At 17.0% G+C, this 23,890-nt stretch overlaps 1 protein-coding gene across 1 annotated transcript in view; it reads left to right on the forward strand.

Annotated features, from left to right (window-relative positions):
• The first annotated feature begins 4,336 nt into the window (after positions 1-4,336).
• LOC107995239 (pancreatic lipase-related protein 2-like) overlaps positions 4,337-23,890 on the forward strand; it is a 56,940-nt gene continuing 37,386 nt past the window's right edge. The window contains exons 1-4 of the mRNA XM_062079097.1: positions 4,337-4,512; positions 6,609-6,748; positions 7,577-7,596; positions 7,724-7,905. Of these exons, the coding sequence (XP_061935081.1) occupies positions 6,677-6,748; positions 7,577-7,596; positions 7,724-7,905 (274 nt within the window). The 5' untranslated portion in view covers positions 4,337-4,512; positions 6,609-6,676. The remainder of the gene's footprint in view (positions 4,513-6,608; positions 6,749-7,576; positions 7,597-7,723; positions 7,906-23,890) is intronic.

Here is a 23,890-nt window from a genome sequence, read left to right on the forward strand (position 1 = left end):
ATGGATGATTTTTTATTGAAACTATTACTAATGTCTAACTTTATTCTCCTAATTATAATTTCATTATAATTAGAGCAATCAAGGATGATGTGATTAGTGATAGTTCATATGTTACATTTTTTGCATATTGATTAGTTTCTGTTGAGTAAATGTAAGAGAGAACTTGTTATGTGCGGTTCTGATTCGTGTTATTACTAATTGTTGTCTTCGATTGAATTTTGAAATCATTTATAGATCAAAGAAATTTCTGATAGATTTATGAAGCGGATATGTTTTCCATGTTGCAGTCCAGGATTATTTTAATAATATTTCTATGTGTTGTTAATGTTCGAGTATGTATTATAAATATATTGATATATGTATTGTAAATAAATTGACTGTTCGAAGGGTAGCTGCTATTTTTACTTCAATGACGGCCATTGCATTTCCGTAGATATCCTTATGGAATGAAACTCATGCTAGAACTATTATTTTGCTATTCTACTATTATTTTGTTGGATAACTCTATATCTATATATATTTCTGTCGATTATTTAGTTGTTGTATGTTTAGTTGAATGTAGAAATGTCTCAAGAAAATCGAAGAATATGATAAATTTGGAGTGATCTAAGAAATCATTATCAATAAATTTGAGGATTATAAGGAATGTAAATGTTTTAGCTGAATGGGCATTTATATTCAAACTATGCTTAACTGAAATATTTTAAGAGAAGAAAACAACCTCGATTCTATATTCTTTATTTTTAGGACCATCGGTATATATATGGGTAAAAATAGATAGAATATTTAAGACATAAGTTGTTAAATATATTTTTCCAATCTTCATTGAATAATTTTTCACTTTTATGTTTTTTATTACTAATGTTAAATCAATAGAGGTCCAGGGAAGGATTTTATGGATTTTGTATTTTTCTATAGCAAAAGGATTGAAGTTTATTTCTTCTAAATATTTATTAATTTTTTGATAGAATTTTTTTATTTGGACTTTGTTTAAATTCGGTTATTTGAGTAAATGTTTGAAAATATAATAAGGTTAGAAGATATTGCTGCCCTTATTGCATATTTTAAGTTTAATAATTTTTTTTTGTATTATACAGTTTTTCAGCTTTTTTTTTTCCAATTAGTATGCTTCTAATTAGACTTGTGTGAAATGATTTTGTTGGTATTCTTAACCTTGCATTATGAATTGGATCTAATTTTTTTTTAAATTTCTGATTTGGCAGAATTGCATAAATGCATAATCAATTTTGTTTCGAATAATCCCTTTATAGATCTGTAATAGGACACTTTTATCAGTTTCTAATTATTATATGCTAGAGATTTAATCTTGGTATTATTATAAATTTAATTTTAGTAATATTTAATCTTCGCTTGCAGTTATCAGCAAAATTATTAATATGTTTATTCCATTAAGTTTAGTCAAAGTATACTCTAAGGATTTTAGTACATGTAACAAATTTAAGTGCATTATTTCCAAGGTTTAGTTTGTGCCTCATAACATTTAATGAAGACGTTTATGCATTTATTTTAGTAGTTTTAGTAGAATTTAAAACCCATCTTCAGATATCATTTATACAATTTATTAAACATTAATTGAATAGTTTGTTGAGAGCTAATAATGTTTTTTTTTATCTAGAATTATCATTAGCAAATATTCTTGAGATGATGGAGATTACAGAGATTTTATATCATTAATAGCTATTAAAATCAGATCCTTATGATATTTCGTTTTCGATTTCTATTTTTCTTGAAAGTACCATTAACACGAACTTGAATTTTTTTTGTAAATAAAAATTCTATTGTAAATAAAAATTTTAATAAAATTTTTAACAATTTCTAGCTTCTGGAGTTTGGTTAAAATATGATGTTTTCAAGCCATATTACAGGTTTTTTCGATTTCGAGATAATTTAAGAATATGCTGCTTATTATTGAATGCTTTTTGTATATATCTTTCTAAACTAATTAAATGAGATATACTAGAATTCGAAATCCAAATTGGTTGTTAGGAATAATTATGTTATATTCAAGAAACCATTTAAGTCGATAATTCACAATTTTTTTTTAATATTTTGCATGTAGATTACATGTAAAAACAATAGGTTTATAACTTTCATATTTGGATAGGTATTTATCAAATTCCTATTGGTATAATTATGGCTTCATTCTATTTTAGAAATTATTTTATTAATTCATATGCAATTATATAAGTCGAATAATATCTTGTGTCCAATAATTGTCAATTGTTCAATTAATTCGTTCGAATATTGTCAAGTCTTGGACTGGAGAAGTACTTCCTTGAGTTCCCTTTCTGAGATAGGATTGTTAAGATATAAATGATTGGAATCATTAGTTTCAGTGATTATACTTGCATAGTTATTTCTTTATACATATGTATTATATAAAAGTATGGTACAAATGATAGCGATGAGACAGTTTTTTTTTATCTGTAAAAATATTTTTTTAATTTATTTCCATCTTTACTTCTTTTAATATTTATAAAATATAAAAATATTAAATTTTAAGATTAAAAAAAAAAATCGAAAAATCATTTGTGAAATAATTTAATATTTTAAGCAAGATTAAATTAATATTTTATTTTATGTCAGATTTTATTAAAATAAAATATTTAATTTTATGTTTCAGATATATTATAAAAATAAAATATTTTATTTTATAGTTCAGATTATTAAAATGAAAAAATATTATTTGTCAAAATTTTACATTTCATTTAACATATTATTTTATTTAAGCCAAATAAAAAATATTAAAATATTAAATATTTAAAACATTTATTTCGTCAAATATTGAATCAGTGATCCAATTAACATTTTATATATTTCATTTAATTATCGTCTACATATATCATAATATATTATATTACATATTATTAAATATAATAAAATATATTATACTTTTTGCAAAAAAAAAAAATTTTATCCATTCTATCAAATTATATAGTTCCAAATAAAAAGTGCAGATTTAAAAAAAATTGTAATTATATTTTCTAGATATCAAACATAAAATCGTATGAAATTATAAATTATATTTCATTGAATGCCATTTAAATTTAATATTTTAAATTCAATATTTTTTTCTATTTTTAACTATTTAGAAAGATATATAATTTATTTTAATTTAATTATTGTAGATGTATTTGTATAATTGTAATATAATATGTATATTACATTGATTTCACTTTAAACGCATCTGTTTAAACTTTATTTGTAACTAAATATAAAAATAAAAATAAGCAATTTTCATAAAATGTAATATTGTTATAATTCATTACATTAATTATAATAATACTATTGTATTTGTATGTAGAATCTTTAATTAAAACACTAATATGATTTGGAAAAAAAATAAAATATCAAATTAAAATAAAATCAAAATATTTGAAAACAAAATAATTCGATAATTTTTAATATTAATATACTTATGATAAAATTTCTTCTAAATTATAAAAAAATAGAAAGAAATATAAATTTTTTATATTTCCATATATTTTTTAAATTCTAAATTCAATATATATTCATAATAATATTTTAATGTAAATAATATTTCTAATATTTCTAAAAATAATGATTAATTTAAAAATTTGTGTCCAAAAATGATTATATAATAATAATAGAAAATATAATATTTAAGTATTATAAAATAATAAATATTCAATTTTAAAATACATTTTTTAGAAATTATATTTTTAATAATAAATATTATTAATAAATATATTAATAAATATTATAGTAATAAATTTAATTAATTTATTTATTAATAAATTTTTTATATTATATATTTTAATCATAAATGATCTTTCTATAAATAACTAATATTTTTTTGTATTAAGAATTTTATATTAGGAAAGCATTATATTACAAAAAAAGATCATCATTGAAATTAATATTGATTTATATTGATATAATTGACTTTGTTTAATTGATATATATAATTATCTAATAAAAATATCTAAACACATAATAATAATAATAATCATTTTTTATAATATAAATTTTTAATGTCAGAACTTGAAAAATTGAATTATTTATTTACAAAAAAATTATTAATGTTTGAATTAATTATATTATTTAACATTTTTTATAATATTTTAAAGCAATAATGTTACAAAACTCTTTTAGAAACTTATAGATTTTCGAATATTATATTCATATTCAAATAAAGACCAACCCTCTTTTCTTGAATAGGCCACTTAAATGACTTGTCCGGTTCCGTGAGGAAGTTCTCTACATGTATTCTGTTCGAGGCAGTGAAGAAAAGCAGATCAACAAAACATAGAGAGAAAAAGAGTGGGGCGAGATAAAGCTGGACTGTACACATTTTTCTGTGATTAGTATGCGTTGCTTACTCGATCAGTGAACTCGTGTCTGTTTCTTATAACTCCGATTATTTGACTGAATTCTCAAACGAACGAAATGTATTTGAGATTTAATTAATTATATTTTTATCAATAAAGGATTTTGTAAACATTGTTTATTTTTGTAATTTTTTGCAAGGTAAGAAAAAATATTTTTCTAATGTATATGAGTTTATAATTGAATCTTTAGGATTTAGATTATTTAAATATTTATAATAGAAATTAATATATATTATATTAGAGATTAGATTAATTTTTCAATCAATTTAAAACAAAAAAAATTTCTTAATGAATTTAAATTTTTATTTTTTCTTTTTTGACATCAATTATGAAAAATTTTAATTTTTAGATAGTCTTTGAATTAATTTTTAATGATTTAAAATTTTTATTTTGAAATTTATAATTTTTTAAAAGTTTCAATGTCATTTTTAATGTTATGAATAAGTTTTTGTTTAATCATGAAAGTTTTAAATTTTTAATTGTAAAACTTTTGAATTTTTATATTTTGATCATATTTTTAATCAATTTTTTAAATTTTTATATCTATAAAGATAAAATTTTTTAATGTATTTAAAAATATTTACTTATTTTGTGATATAATTCAATTTAAATTCATTTATAACTTCATATATAAAGAGTGATATATTATATAGAATGAGATGATAAATAGAATTTATTAAACAATTTGACAGAATTAAAATTTTATAAAATTAATACAATAAAAATGTAAAGAAATACAATTACAAGTTAAACATATTAAATAACATTTATTTCTTTTAATATAAGAGTTATTATTAATTTAATAAAAAAATAAAAATCTCATTAATAATAAGTAATAGAACATTGTAGTATATGAATATTCAACGTATTAATTACTAGATGTACAGATTTTTAAGGAAATTTTTATTTTATGTGTATTTGATATAAACATAAATTATGTTATATTTTTCTTCTTTGATTTTTATTTGTTGTAAATAATTTTAAATAAAATTCTGCTTTTGATATAATATGAATAAAATTTAAAAAATTGTGAATAGTTTATAGAATGTCCTATAAATAATTTTGATTAATTAAATTCTTAAGTTAATTTTAAGTTCAATATTTTCTTATATAAAAATTTTCATTTTGCTAATGAGTTATTAACAAAAAATGTAAAAAAAAATTTATTGCAAATCATAGAATGCGTAAACTTGTCGAATTGCGAAACTAGATGTGGATTTTATACATTTCTATATTCAATTAACCAATATTTCTATATGTTTAAAATATACAGAATTTATATAGAATATATTATATTAAAATTTATATAGTATATATTACATGACATATTTATTAGAAATTGAATAGAAAATTTATTTTTAATTTTATGTTTTCATAAAAATAATAGCAATTTATCAAAAAATTAAAAAAAATAAATATATAATATTATAATTTTAAATATAATATAAAATATAATATAAAATGTAATATAAAATATTAAATATAATATAAAATTTATAAAATATATAAATATATTTTAAATAATTAAAATTTATAATATTATTACATTTATAAATAATTAAAATTGATTTCTATAAAAATATAATTTAATAATTTTATATAAATATATACAATAATTATAATGATATATTTTGAATATCTTTTAGATCTTTAGAGTTAAAAAAATAATATCTGCAATTTATTGATTACTAACAAATAAATTAAAAAATTTCATTGAAAATATATGGTGCTTTTCAAATTCACCATTTCATTTAATATTAATCTTAATTTTAATATTAATGTTTACATTTTAGTATTATAAAAATATTTAATACTATGAAAACTATTAAAAAATATCTAGTAAATTTTTATTTAATTAACTTTATAAAAAATATTTTACATTTTTTCATTTTTAAATATTTCTGATAACTTTATTCATTCATTCATTCATATTTATAAATATCAAAAGATATTTTTCAAATCAAATATTGAATATATATAATTAATAATTATAAAATAAATATTATGTATATTATATATGTATATTAAATATGTATATTAAAACATTAGAATATTTTTTTATTGAATATTTATTATTTTTCTAATGAAAACAATTATAAATACTTATTTTTATTTTCTATTTATTTAACTTTTTTAACGAATATATTATAATATATTATAATATTATAATAAACAAAAATTAAAAAATATTTATTCTTACATTTTTTCAAATAATCAATTTCAAACTCATTTTAGATATTCTGACAATTCCAAATAGTGCATGAGCAATTCGAAAAATCATTAAAAAACAGATCGTGACATCGATGAACTCATTTGGATCAAGTTTGCTTAACAAGATCAAGGCCACATTCGTTAAAAAATTATCGAGATATCCAAGTATTTTTATAATTATTGTAAGAAGAATATAATTTTAACTATTTCGACATTGTCGGAACGCTTTTATTTTGCAACGAATGATTAGACTCAATGGAGAGTTTAGTTATCGGTATATGCGTCAATCAATTTTTTATCGTTGCTGTTGACTGAATATCAATATAGAAAATAAAAGACACCAAAAGAAGTTCTTCTTGTGCCTTCAGAAGAAACTTTCGTTTTGTTTATTTTGATTTACATTGGATTTTGATTTTGATTGAATTTTATATATTTTTTTACTAACAAATTTATAAATAAGTATATTTTAATTTTTAATTATTTAGTGAATTTTGAACATAATCTCTTATTCCAATTTTTATTTATTCAATTTACATTTTTGTTTAAATCTTTTGTATTTTATTATCTTTAAATTTATGTAGAGGATCTAATTTAAAAATTTTTATATTCTTAATTATGTTTTAACTCTATATAAATTAATTTGATAATTTGTATATTATTTATATACTTTTCTGTATTTTAATATCATTTATTTCTTTTTAAATTTATAATTTTTCAAAATTCTTTTAAAATTTTTTCTCAAATATTTTAATTGTGTAAATTATTTATATTTAATATGTTTTTTTATATTTTTTCAATTTTTTGAACAATGTAAATTTTATTTTTAAATCAAACTTGCATGATTTATTTTTATGACAAAGAGTTTGATATTATTATAAATTTTTAAGTAATATGAAAAAAATTACTCAATAAATTATTAAATTTTATTAATTGCTGAAAATATGTTATTAATCATGGATAAAGAAAGAAGAAAAAAATAACATTTTATAAAGTATTCACTGACAACAATAAAGTATTTCAACTTAAAGTTATATTAAACATTAACATACTTGAGAAAAAAACGAAATAGTTGAAATTGTGATTATTTAATTTATATTGTGAATTATTGTGAATATTTTAAATATTATAAATTATTGTAGAAATTTTTGTGAAATGTTTGTGAATCAAACGATGCTGATACTTGCGCATACTGCGCAAATAATGGCCGCATTATCTGCAAAGACAATTTCTGGTGTTCCTGAAAATAATAGTATTCAGATCAATGTGACGACAACAACTTTGTCGCCAGAAGAAAAGGAAAATATATTTGACTTCGATGATAGTAAGTAAATTGAAATATTTTAATAACAAAACTGTGGATTTTTATGTAAATTTATTTTTATATTAATTTATTTAATTTTTATAATATGTTTAATATTAAAAAATAAAAATTGAGATTTCTTCGTTCAAATTATAACAAGTATCTTATTTTTACATATTTTTATATATTATGTATATATTGTATATTTATGAATTTTTTAATTTTTTATATAAATACATAAGTATCTGCAGTTTAAAAATTATATTGAATATATACAATGTAATAAAAATGTTTATATCATTCATAGTAAATAAGATTTTTTCTCAAATATTTTAATATTATTATTATTTTAATATTAAAAGTTATAGAATAAATGATATATTTTGTTATAAAATGAATTATTGTTATAAAATAAATGTTATTAAATTCTATATAAATAAAATTATGTTAAAATTATAACTAATTATAAATAATTAAAATTAATAGAAAGATATTAAATTAATGTTTTATATTAAATTCTTTTAATAGCAAAAATTATAAATTATTATTAACAATTGAAATATAATTAAATTAGAACTTTATATTTTAATACTATATTTAAAATTATTAGAATTTTTGTTAAATTTATACCATGAAATATAGCAAAATTTTCATTATTTCTGATCAATAAAATTGATTAATATTCACAATTGAATTCAAATTTTTATTAAATTTGTATAAATTATAGTAAAATTTTCATTATATTACATAATTAATTAATTTAAATTTTTTTATCAATTAAATATACTAATTCGATAACCTAAAATCGATAATATAAATTCGATAATATAAATTATTCAATAAAAAAATATGAATACTCGAATTTTTATTAAATGTAATTAGTAAAATAATTACGAAAATAAATAAAAGTTACGATTTATTTAAAAAATTATATCTATTCGTGAATTTATATTTGAACTAGAATTCATATTCATAAAAAATTGATAAAAAATTTCATTAATTTAATTTCATATTAATTAATAGATATTTTATTATTCGGATTACAAATTAGAGAACATATAATATCTCGATTAAAAATTTATATCTTAAAGATTAAATTAGTATTTAACTAAAAAACTATAAAATTTATAATTGTAAATGCAAATAGTTTTCAATATTCACAAAAATTTTTACTAATATTACATTGAATTTTTATTCATTTTTATACATTTATAGACAGATACATGGCTAGTATCTATATATTATGGATGAATTAATATTACCAATCAATTCATTACTATGTTACATGACATCAATTTTATATTTATTGTAATTTCGATTACTGTTTTATATTTTAATTTTGCATTTTATGGATTAAATTTTTTATAAATAGATATTATATATAGATAGATATAAATTATATTAACTCACTGCATAATATTATATACATATTTTATATTTTAGATGCTGAACATAATGTATATTAAAATAATACATATTAAAACACAGATTATCATGAAAGCATATATATATAAATAAAAATCAATGTAATAATTCAATAATTATTAATATTTTTAAAAATATATATTTGCAGCAATCTGGATCACAGCTATTATAATCTTCGAGGCATAAACTTTTGATCAAACTATTACACAGTTTCTAATTCGTTGTTTTAATAATTAATATCGTGCCCGGATTAATTTTAATAATTAATATTTTTATGTTATTATTTAATTTTTTATAATTTATTGAATAATTTTATTATTTTTCTAAATAATTTGCAATTTTCAGTAATAATTTCAATAGAGTATAATTATATTTTAAAATATGATTTAATTTCTTTTAATCTTTGGATTAAAAGACATATAGATTTAATGATAGAAATCTTGATTGAGATTTATTAATTTATAAGCAATTTAAATTCATTGAAATTAAAAAAAACGAAATGAACAAATTACTATAACAATGTAACAAAATTAACGGTTTTATTCTTTTTTTCTCTCGCTTTTAAAGTTTAATTGTAAAATATAATTCAATAAATAAACTTTAACTATAATATTTATTATTTATTTATATATTATATATATATTTATTTATTATTATATAACTACAAATATTTATTATCATTTTTTATATTTGTTTATCTTTTAAATTCATTTTACAAATATATTATATATGATACTTCATAATATTTTATATTTTAATTAAATAAATTATATGAATTATGTAAATAATTATAATTTTAATATTTTGTTTAAATTATAACAATTCTCATTATTTGTTACTTTTTATTATTCGTAAGGGATATTTTAAATATGACTTTAGTATATTTAAATGATAATTGATTATTCTATATAATATATTAGAACAAATAAAGTAATCTGTATTATATATTCATCAGTCTGTTATACATTATTTTATATTTCTTTAAGTTTTTAATAGTCTCTTTATCTAATAAGTAATTCTTTTTTTAAGTAAGTTTGCATACAATCAATACATAATATTTTAGAAATTTTTATTTTCCTCGTTGTCATCAAATCTTTAAAATTATATTTCTATATGTCACATAAGCTATTAAATATTTAATAATAATAATTGATTTAAAACATATATAATTGGTGACTTATAAACTGATTATGGCCCATATCTTTCTTGATTGATTTTTTCTCTAAAAAACTTCTCCCTCAAATGTCATTCCATTAACAGAGTAATTATTAACAATATAATATAAACTAACAAAAATAATGTAATAAAGCAGAAGCATATAATGGTGATTAATCTGATTTTGATGAAAAAATCAATATGAATGTGTCTCTTCGAAGACAAAGAGTGACTAACCGCAATATATATATAATGGTGATTAGTCTGATTTTGATGAAAGAATCAATATGAATGTGTCTCTTTGAAGAAAAAGAATGACTAACCGCAAACCAGACTTGTATAGCTTGCAAAGAAAATAGAATATAGTCCTGAGAAATAATTTAATACAATGCAAGTTCTTTTATATGACTCCTTGTCACTTCATGAATAAGATTTGTTGTAGCTATATTGGAAAAGCGACAGGAATCATTTTTTAGAGGAAAATTTAGAATAAGAAATATTTTTTTAAATATGTTCTTTTTAAATCTTATTCTGGGACAAAAAGATTTGTTTCGCAAAAGTGAAAGAAAAATAAATAACAATAATAAGATCTTGAAACAAAATCAGTCTAGTCGTTTGAAATTAGAAATTTTAATTTTATAGATTATAATTTTATCAGTTCTTACAAATAGTTTAAATTCAATATTAAGTGAAATTTGCTTGTTGTCCTCTTCTTTCAATCGTAATAAATAAATTAATAATAAACACCATTTCAAGCAATCTAGTTAATAATAATCACCATTTCAAATATCTGTACCATTATAAAAACCTATTAGAAATCATCTTATATTACAGATAGTGACAAATCAAGATCGCAATTCTTATCACAATAATGATTTCTAACCTAGAATTCATTCTAGCATTATATAAACAATCTATTAGAATCAAATTCCTATCATAACAATGGCTTCACATACTAAATCAATACGCAATAACTAATCAGAATTCTCAATAAAGCAGTGAATTCATGCAATAAATCATATTGTGATAACCAAATTCGTAATTCAACAATTCTTATATTTTGCCATAATAATAGATGACTTTACTTTTATAGATACAATATATTAAGTCCAATTCTAAGATGCGACGAAATCATACGTCTAAAAATGCATGTTCATTAGTAAATAATTTGTGATATTTTTTTATGAGAGATAATTGTATAGATTTGTATAGATTTATTTATAAATATTGATACAACTCATTCTTTGCAATAATTCATGAGAATCTATAAACTTAATGACGATTTCTATTATTCGGAATGTAAAATATGGCAAAAAGAAATGAAGAAGTTTTAAGTTTTTATTATTTCTGTCAATCATATAAAAATTCTGTCAAAAATATAAATTTAAAAAAAAAAAACAAAAAAATTTGAGTAAAAAATTCAATATTAAAAAAACTAGATGTTCATAAAAATCTTATTATCTGAATTAAATATCAAAAAGAAAGCATCAATAATTTTCTACGTTAAAATAATTTTAAGTAATTTGCATAAATTGCAGTTTATGAGTAATTTCATTTTCATTAAAATCAATAAACAGGATTAGTATATATATTTTGTTCCTTTATTCCATATTTTAATTTTAATTTTAAATGTAAGTAATATTGTTAAAAATATTTTATGAAACAAATATATTATGAAACAAATCTAAATATTTTTTCTTCTAATTTTTTTTTTATCATTTTTATTGATATACTAATTTCCGTAAATATTTCAGATATTTTAACATATATATTTCGCTATTGGAAAGTAGAAATTAATCGACGAAAAAAAGATTTAATTATATCACTTTATTTATATTCATCATGAGAATTATGAAAAATATATATATAATATAAATTAATTTATATATTTTATATAATTGCATATGGACACATGTTTTAAATTTAACTGTAAAATTGATATACAGCAATTGTAAAAGAAATATAAAATAAATTAATCTTAGTTATAAGATTTTTTTTATTCTGAATTTATTTTTCATTACTTTTTTAAAAAATTAAGTCAGTCTCTTTAAAAAAAAATAATGATATATTACAATAAATATTTATATTATAATTATTAATATTAATTATAAATATTAATTATAAATATTACAATTATAAAACTGTATAAAAATAATTTTATACAATTTCTCAAATTTTTTATTTATTATGACTATTATAATAGCAAGTAAAATATTATAATTATAAATGAAATTGCAAAAAAATTATTTCCTTTTTGATTTTAATAATTTTTAAATATATAATAAAGAATAGGATTCAAAACAACTTTTTTCTATAATATATAATTAGCGCTTGATCTTAGTTTTTAAAATATTTGCAAGAAAATTATTACTGCTATATAGAATATTGCTTATACATTTATAACATCAGATTATATATCATGCAATTGTCATTTTTTAATTATTTATATAAACACATTATAGCGGCTAGTATTCAATCGCATGTATAGTTTACAATTATTGTTCAAAACTTTATCTTCGTATAACATTTAAAAATTAAAATATATAGTTTTTCTGTAATTTTACTAAATTATTATTAATAAAACAATTTTCCAATGAAAACTTATGCATTCATATATATTATATAGAATGCTATATAAAATGTTTCATGTACATTAATGGAAATTAATTCATGAAATATTTTTGAAAAATCGAATTAAAAAAATACAAAAATTGATATAAAAATATCGAATAAGTTTTATTAAATTATATTATATTAAATAGATTAACTATAATTAAATTATATTATATTATATTATATATTATATTATATATTATATTAAATTGTTAAACTATAAACAATTTATAAGATTGCATTAGATCTAATTAATTTTTTTGTAGATGGCCAGATAGAAATAATATGAAGATCTCAAATTCTATTTTTTATGTAGAATAATTATGTACTTATTGATACAGTTTATCATTTCTTTCTAAAAAAGTATTAAACTATTTATGTCGAAAAATTATTAATTTAGAAAATATTTTATTATATTTTATTATATATAATTGTACTTTAAAGTTTATAAAATTTATTGCTTGAAAAACTCGCAATAATCGAGTATTGTATTTCTTGAATTTTATATTGTTAAGTAAATTGTTAACATAATAACATATATTCTAAACTAATTTTTTCGGCATAAACAAATTAATATTTTTTATAAAGAATGGAAACCAAAACGAATCGATTATTATATTTAATATTTTTATATATTTAATTTTATTAATTACATTATATAATTTCATTTAACAATATGTATATCATTTCAATTTTTTTATACACATTTCTATTTGGTCATGTATAAAAAAATTAATTGCATTATTTTATGGTCTTTTTGAAATTTTTGATCAATTTTTGATCGAACTATTTTTTTATACAATAAAAAGAGTTTTTATATAATTTGCATATTTTTTTTTATAATTTTATATCTTGTACATGAGAAAAAACAATGTTAAATATAAAAAATTAATAAATAAAGTGTCCCAAAAATGTAAGAATTATCATTCATTAAATGAATCGGTACGTAACTAACGTTATCGCTTAGTGATTGTGATTAGTGATTAGGCTAATATTTTTTGTTAATAATGTGTCAATAAAAAATATATTTTTGGAATATGTATATGTATATATTCTAATTATCATCTAATTATCTATATTATTTAATTATCTGTCAATATAGGAAAAAAGATATTTTTATTTCAAATAAGATATAAAAAAAATTAAAAAAATTATATTTTTAATTAATAATAGTGAAAAAATTAACTATAAATGCTATAAACGTATAAGAATTATAAATGTATATGGCATTATTAACATTCTCTTATATTTTTTAATTTTTTTAAATTTTATTTATTCTTTTCATAAATTGTATTAAAAGCAATATTGATATTTTTAAATAGGAGATATGAGAAGGAATGTTCCTTTGATAATCATTTATTGTATCCCTTTTATAAATTTGATAAGTAAATTGAAAATTTAATGATTAATTAATATTAAACGAAAAATTTCCGATAATTCATGTTATTATACTTGAATAAGTGCCTGTTTAATAATAAAAAATTTCCGATAATTCATGTTATTGTTCTTGAATAAATAATAAATTGTTCAAATAGTTCAAATACTTGTTCGAAGTAAAAAAGGAATTAGTTTCTAATAATATCATTTTGCAAAATATGTTGAAAAACTACTAAAAATTTTAGTTTTAATGTCAAAAAAATTCAATCACATATTTCTATTGTTTATAATAATGACTTAAAACTACAAAAGCATATAAAAATGCATATAAAAGAAATATCAGCAAAATAAAAAAGAAATTATGAAGATTTTTCATTTTCAAAAAATTTCTTTCAATATATATGTATATATATCTTTTATGTATATTTTTTATATTATTTTTTCCTATCATTATTAAACAAATAGTTATTCTGAATCCATATTGATATATATGAAATTTCTGAATATATTTTTATCATGAATAATTAAAGATTTGCAATTAAAATTATAATTATATTTTTATAATTATAGAAGTAAAAGATCGCAAAATTTTATTGAAATCAGTGAACTGAAATATATTTTTACTATAAAATCGTTATTAATAATAAATATAAATGATATTGCAAATTAACAATCCAAGGAATAAAAATTATATTGCTAATTACGATTCTTTGAAAAATTTCTTGCTATAATTTATTTAATTTTATGTGTGTTTAGAATCAATATAATCTAATGCAAAATAAATAAAAAATTTTGATGCAAAATAAATAAACATCAAATATTTATTTTTTTAACTAACTATTTTATTTTATTTTGATTTAATATGATATTATTATTTGATTTATCTAACTCAAACATTTATATTATTATGTTAGCAAAATATAGCAAAATGTAGCAAAATACTGAAATATAATTCATTTATATATATAATATAATTCATTTCAAAAATAAAAACATAATCTGAAATCAATCAAAGTATAATTAATAAATTAATGGAAAATATATTAAAAAGTTTTATAAAAGTCATAAACAATTGCGCATATCAAAATTCATATTAGTCCTATATTATTTAAAATTTTATTTGTTATATATTTTTTATTAACATACTTTTTGTATATAATTAGTTCAAATTTGTTGTTTTGAAGTTGATAAAATTTCTTTAGATATGATTTATAATTTAAATATATATTTATTTACGCATTATTAAACATTATAATTATTTATATAATTCATTTCACTCTTATTTTCAATTTAAATATTATATTCTGTTTATCAATATATTTTTTATAATAAGTATAAAATGTAAATGATTATTACAAAATATTTAGAATAAAATTTCTTGTATTATAAGAAAAATATCATTATATGATAGCAGTCATATTAATAAAAAAAATATTAAATCTATAAATTAAATATTTAAAATTTTAGATTTATAAATTGATTATTATAAATCTGATTTTTCATTCACTTCATATATATTATGTAAAATATTAAATAAATTCAGAATAATGATATAATATTTTTGCAAAAGGATTTCATACAGAATAGATTTATAGTTTTAATATTTATTGATAAGAAATATACTTGTGTTAATATTAGAAATTGATAATTGAATACAGCTCTGACTTTCAGGTATTTAATGAATTTCTATATTTATATACATATATGTATAGTGAATTTCTTATCTGTTCTCGCTTCAATCGATTTTCATTTTAATCCATCAACGATTGAGATAGATAATAATTTTTTATAGCAATAATAACAACATAAAATAATCAACAATTATTACATATCAATTTTATTAATCATATTGTGAATTAACTTAATAATGCAATATTTTTCATGCATCCTTGTTAATGAATGTATTAACATAATTTTAGTTAATTATTTATTTTTTTAGTTAATTTCAATGATATTTTATTTTATTTTAGATATATATTATATTAAATGTTAAAAATGAATAAATGTATTAATATTGAAATGAACTCAAAAGTTTTAAAATCTTTAATCATTAAAATTTAAAAAAGTATCAAATAAATACATGACAAAAACCGCTTTATGCATTATGAATATAAAAAAAGATGAAAAAGAATATTTTTTAATTATCCATTTTTGATGGATTTAATTGTATAAAAAAAATAAAAAAGAAATAAATTTTTAAATAATGAAGAATTAATTTTATTTTATCATTCACGATGGAAAAAAGTTAGAGAATTCAAGTTATTTTAAATATTTTTTTCTTTTCAAGTAAAGAAAAATTAATAGCAGATCAAAATTGCAAAAAATTTTTATTAAAAAGTTTTTAAATATTATAAATGAAGAAGATATTACAAATTTGTAATTGATAATATATAATATATAATCAATAAATTTATAATTTAAATAAAGTAGATATATAAATTTCAAATTTCTTCAAATAAGATGCTCATTAAAAACAACACTACAAGAAATAATTGCTATTGGTCAAAATGAATTCAAAATTATTATAATTCTGCTATGTGTAATTATAAATCGATAATCAAAGTTAGCTTAAAAAAACAATATAAACAAAAAATTTCTTTCATAAATACTTAAATATATAATAAGAAAACGAAATTTATGATAATTCTTAAAAAAATTAATATCGAGAACATTATATGTTTCTTTTTATTTCCGTTTTTGAAGAAATGCCATTTTTAACATTTTGTAAGTCATCAAAATTAATAAATGATGAAATAATCTAAGCAAGAAAAAGTTAGCAAGAAAGTGAAAAACAAAGCTTAAGATATATATATGTATATTATGTACAATGTATATATAATAATAATAACAATAATAATAAAATAAATGACTTAGAAGAAAACAATGTATTTGAATTTGCTGTAAGATACATTAAACAAAATAATTTAACAACTGTTTGTATTATTTATACAAAAATGTAATAATAATAAATTTATATAAATAATAAAATTATAATAAAAATAGCATGATTTTGTTTCAACAAAAAAATTATAATCAAAGAAACAAATACAAATTATTGATTTTTTAAAATAAATAATAAATATTACATTTTTATATATTATATGATATTATATTATATATCTAGATTTTACATAAAAATATAATCATTTATGTATAAAAATTAATTAATAATTATTTTATACATATAATCATTGATTATGTTACATACTATATTGTTAGCTCCAACTCATTAAAGCTATGATATATAATAATAAAATTGATTTATTACAAAGTTCGCTGTTAACAAAGTTCTGAAACGATTAAGAGCAAAGTTCATATGATAATAAAGATTTATCACTGAATTCATTAAAGTTTTATTCATTTAAAGTTACAAAGTTTAAGAGTTCAGAAAATTCTATGATATAAAGATTTGATATTTAAAGATGTTCGGAAGTTAAAAAACTTTTGAGTTTAAAAAGTTCTGATTTTAAAAAGGTTCTACACTCATACTCTCTAAAATTTCTTCTATGCTCATCTCGCGACATCGCGAGTCTTCGGTGAAGCATACAAATGGCCAATAATATCATAAATAATTTGATTAAGTAATACTCCAAATTCGTAGAATTAAACTGAGAGGCTATGCCACCCATAGAATTTGTGTTCCTAGAAAACTGATTTGCCAATAATTGTAATAATTCTTTTCAGGATAATATCAACGGCGCATTCTTCTTTTGCTTCTTCTTTTTTAAGTACCCTTAAAATAAAAAAATTTGTATACAGATAATTAATCGAACATTTGGTCAAAGTATAGTATTTTTTCAATTTTGTTTCATATGTTTATTAACATATAGTTGAATGATTTTAAAGTATTCAATCTCCAAATTGCTAAAAAAAAATTATTATTTACAATTTTTCTATTTTTTTAATTTCATTAATTTTTGATTGAAATAAATGTATTAGGTATATATTTGTATTGTACCAAATTTTGATATTTTTAGAATTTTATATTATTTAATTTTTTTTATTCTCAATTTTAATTTTAAAAAAAAGACTAGCAGAGTTCAATGTTTTTTTTTATCATTATAAAAAACAAAATTTTAGCTTTAAAGTAAAAAAAAAAGAAAATTAGCTTACTAATTATTAGTAAGATAGTTACGATAATTATTATTATTATTATTATTAATTATGTGTTATCAATCTCAAAATGATTGATCAGAATTTTTGTGTAAAATTATTGTGATTTAATATATTAATTTTTGTTAAATAATAAATTTTCAAAATTCATTTCTTTATCGCCCTTTAAGTCACTTTGAATATCTGGAAAAAATTTTAGTTTTCTAAAACTTTTATATACAAACTGTTCATGTTCAATCAATTTGGAAACTTTTACATACAATATATATATGACAGTGAGAAAAATCTATATCCATAGATAGAAATAATAGACAGATTGAAGATATAAAAACCTAAATTAAAATTACTTTATCTTATATAAATATATTTTCGAGTCAACCAAGACACGCGAACAAAAACTAATCATTAGTCATCAGACTACTAGCTGATTATGAGTTTCATCTTTAAATTGTGAAAGTTAATTTAATCATTATAAATTATTATATACCAATAATAATATTATAATAATAATAATAATAATAATAATAATAATAATAATAATAATAATATATGAATATAATAGTATAGTGTTTATACTTGTTATAATTATTATAATTAATATTTAATTAAAATTAACTTTAAGAATTAATAATTAGAATTACTTATTTTGTAAAATTTTATGAAATTTTGTGAAATAAAAAATTAATTAATGATGGAATTAAGCAAATCAAATAAATAATTAAATTATAAAATCATGATATTATAATTAATGTTATTTTATTGAATATCTTGTATTTTCTTTTCATAGTTTTTTTCATACTTCTAAATGTTCATCAGATATCAAAATTGACGATGATTAGCAGTTATATCAAATCATGCAACATCATGAAAATGGAACATTTGATTTTTTAGAAAGTACATTATTAAATATATTTATTTTATAGTTATATTGAATTTATTATTACGATTAAAAGGCATTTTTATTATATATATTATCACATTTTTAATAATTTATTTATATCCATAAAATTAATTAATTAATAAAAGATAAATAAAATATAATAGCTAATATAATATCTATTATAATTATTAATAACAATATTATTAATAATATTATTAATAACAACATAAAAAAAATTAGGAACAAATATATGATTTTAATGAAAAAATAATTTTTTCTGCTTTTAAGATACAAATAGCCTATTGTGCCATTAAGATTGAAAAATATGTCAAAATCACACTTCACCATATACATCATCACATACGCTTATGTTTCTAATAAATATACAATTTCCAGGATTTTTTCTCGAAAATGGCATTGTTTTTGCAATATCAATTCTCTGTATCATTTGTTCAATGTTTAGTTACGCATACATGCACGCGCGCACCCGCGCGTGCACACACATACACATACACACATTTCTTATTTTATTTAAAAACTTTACTTTTTTTACTTACATATAAATAATTCATTTCATTTATATTCATTTTCATTCATTTATATCATTTATATTTATATTATATATATTAAATTTATTTATGTAACTTTCCAATAAATATTTCTGAAATAAAATAGGAACTGATCATATGTTATAATGAAAAATTCTTTTTGAAATATATATAGACGCACATATTGATTACTCGTTAATTGATCGCAAGTAATATATTATTAGCAAATCAGTAGTATATTATGTAAATTTAAATTTTTAAATAATTAATAAGTATAGCTTCGTTAGTCAATAAAATTGGAAAAGAATGTTTCATACTGTTGTATTTTATGATTTGTGATTATATGAAAAAATATAATCATAAATTATATCCATAAAAAAAGATTTCTTCTTAGATTGACAATATATAATTTAGATAATATATAAAATCGTGTAATTTTGGAGATTAAAATGAAATTGTTTAATATACAAAGTTTTGTTCTTATTAAATTTTGTTATGTTTTTTTAAAAAAAAAAAACGTCATTGTATAAAATACTTATGATTTCGAATAATTAATTGTTAATATATATAAAATGTATATATATAATATATAACATCATAAAGTAATCATGATGTTATTTTATATATTTGGCCATTCTCTAAATGTTGTTAATAAAAACTCCTTGAATTTATTTCAATGTTAACTATTATTAAAAAAATTATATAGCATATATATAGCATCTTGGTCAGAAAAATGATTTCAAAGCGTTCATTTATATAAAAATTATTTATAACATATCATTATTACACATGAAAGTTTTTTTCATTTCAAGCAAAATATAATTTTTCTATTACAAATAGGATAAAATTTTTCATTACAAAGGATTTTTCATTACAAAATGGATAAAATTATTATATAAAATCTTTTTATATAACATTAAAATTATAAAATAAATAACACTAATAAAATGTTAGTTTAAATAAATAAAATAAATATATCATATAAATGCGAAAAACTAGAATTATTAGAAAAAAAATACAATTAAAATATCATACAATATTCGTAATAAAAAAGTATAATTAGTATAATTTTTGAAATAAATGTTTATTTAAAGAATTATTCAAAAAAAATTTTTTAAATAAATTATTTTAATATTTAATATTTTGTTTTACTTAATATTTAGATATTTACTATAATATAATATAATATAATATAATATATTTATAATTATATGTACAACGATATATTTATATAATTACAAAAATATAAAATTGTTTTTCTGTAACAGAAAAATATTTATATGTGAATTTCTCCAAAATTATTTTTCTAAATATATTTACTCTATGTTTACTCAAATTAATATTCAAATATTATAGTTCGAAAAACATATAATATTAATATTTTTTTAAAATATAAATAAATAATAAATTAAATAATTCTTCTAAGTTAAAAATGTATATATACTATTATAAAATCATATGTATAAAACTGTATATATTATATATATTCGAATAATATAATATACATGTACTTAAAAATTAAAAAATCTATTGATTTATTTCTAAACATAACACGGTATTTAAAAGAAAAATGAATATTTTTAATTAAAACAACAATAATTAGGTATTATAAATATTGATATTTTATTAAATTAATAACGAGTCTTATGCAAAAAATTGAATAAAAAATAATTGAATAAAAATAATAATATATACTGAAAGAAGAATGAATTAAATAAAATTAAAATAAATAAATTAAAATAAATTTGAATAAAATAAGAATAAAATAAGAATAAAACATGAATAAAACGTATTATCAACAAAAGATAATTTTTAAAATATTAAACTATTAACTATTAACTATATTAAACTACTAAAATACTATACTTAACTTTTATAAAAAATTGTTAATTTTTTCTTTTTTATTTCAATTTATTAAATTTTTTTGATGTTAAATTTCGCTATTATTTAAAAACTATTAGTGCATTAAATAAATAAAATTTATGTTTCTAGTAATTAATAAATATTTTGATATATTAAAAGATAATTTAATTAATTATAAATAAATATATAGAACATTAATGTTGAAAACGATATGCAAATATTATTTTAAATAATTATAAGTTTAAATAAATATATTTCTTTTTGTTCTTCTTTTTAATTTTTGTTCTTGATTCGAAAATCTGTTTCTTATAATATAATTCAAAGAGAAGACTTCTATTATATATTATAAATTATTATGTACATATAGATCTATTATTTGTTCCTTTATTATTATCTTTTATTTCTTATTATTATTTAAAATAATTAAACATTGTCATATAATATATATATATTACATATATATTATTATTATTATATATATATATATATATATATATATATATATTATTTATTTATTTTATAGATATATAATATATATATCTATAAAATAAGAAATGATAAATATATAATAATTTTTACTAATATTTCTTTTCTTAAATATTTTTTATTTAAAATAAAAATAAAATATTTATATAATAATTTATATATATATTATATATATATATATTATATTATATATTATATATTATATATTATATATTATATATATCGTTGAATAATTTTTGTCATATAATAGTTTTATTTTTAAAATATTCTATCAATATTTTTTAAATATTGTTTGAATTCTTGAAAAATAACATTCCTTTATTTTTATACTATGAACATTTAAATTTGAACATTAAATATTGTATTATCTTAAAAAACATATTAAAAATATTTAAAATTTTTAAATGAAACCGACTTATACTTTGTGCGAATGTTTGATATGGTAAATCAAGTCATTTCACTTAGTAAGTTACATTAAATTTGTAATACATATATTTGAACATTTTTAAATAAATTTGTTATCTTGTAAATTTGATATCTTTAAAACAAATTATATATATTTAGAAAAAATATAAAAATATTTATAATATTTATATACATATATTATTATATAATATTTATAATATTTATTATTTTCTAAAAAATATCCAGTAAAAATGCAATTATATTATTTATTATTATTATTTTTTCTTCTTACGATAAAAAAATCCAAATAAGAACAAAATTGATATTAATATTATTGCATTAGTAAACACTTACAGCATTGTTAGACAGTTCAATATATTTTTCAGAAAAGAAATGTGTATAGAATAAATTAGATAATAAATTAGAAATTTTTATTAATACAAATATATAGACTATATAGAATTATATATATAATACTAATGCATATTATATACAATTACATATCTTTTATAATAATTTTATACATATCCGCTCTGTGATTCTTCTATAAAAAGAAATCTCTAATTCAGAAATTCAAAACATTATGAAATCTTGGGAATATGTAATGTTTATGCAGTTTTATATAATATAATTTTTTTTGTTGCCCAAAATCATTTTATAGAAATGAAATCAATCTTTGAAAATTTGATTATTTTTAGATTTTATTAGTTATAACTCGCAAACTATAAGAAATATAAAAAAATATTTCAAATAAAAATTATCATCTTGTAAAAAATTTAATTGTTTATATAATTAAAAAAAATTATAAATAAAAAAATTAATTATTTTTAAATTTGTTTTTCAACAAAATGTAAAATTTTAATCAAAAATATGAATAACTGTGTGATGATATAAAAAAACAAAATTTAAATACTTTTTGTTTTTAATAATAGTTTTAATAAATAGTTTTGTTGTGATTTTCATTGCTGAATTTTTAAAAATAGAAATTTATATTATAGATTTTTGTCTTTCATTAAACATTATATCGATGTATCAAATGAGAATAGAAAAAAAAATAAATTTATACATATAACTTATACATATATTTTATCTTTTATTATAGATCTTTTTATTTTTTATTTTGCTAAACTTCTGAATTTTT

The sequence above is a fragment of the Apis cerana genome, linkage group LG9 (assembly GCF_029169275.1).
Source record: "Apis cerana isolate GH-2021 linkage group LG9, AcerK_1.0, whole genome shotgun sequence".
Lineage (NCBI taxonomy): Eukaryota > Metazoa > Arthropoda > Insecta > Hymenoptera > Apidae > Apis > Apis cerana.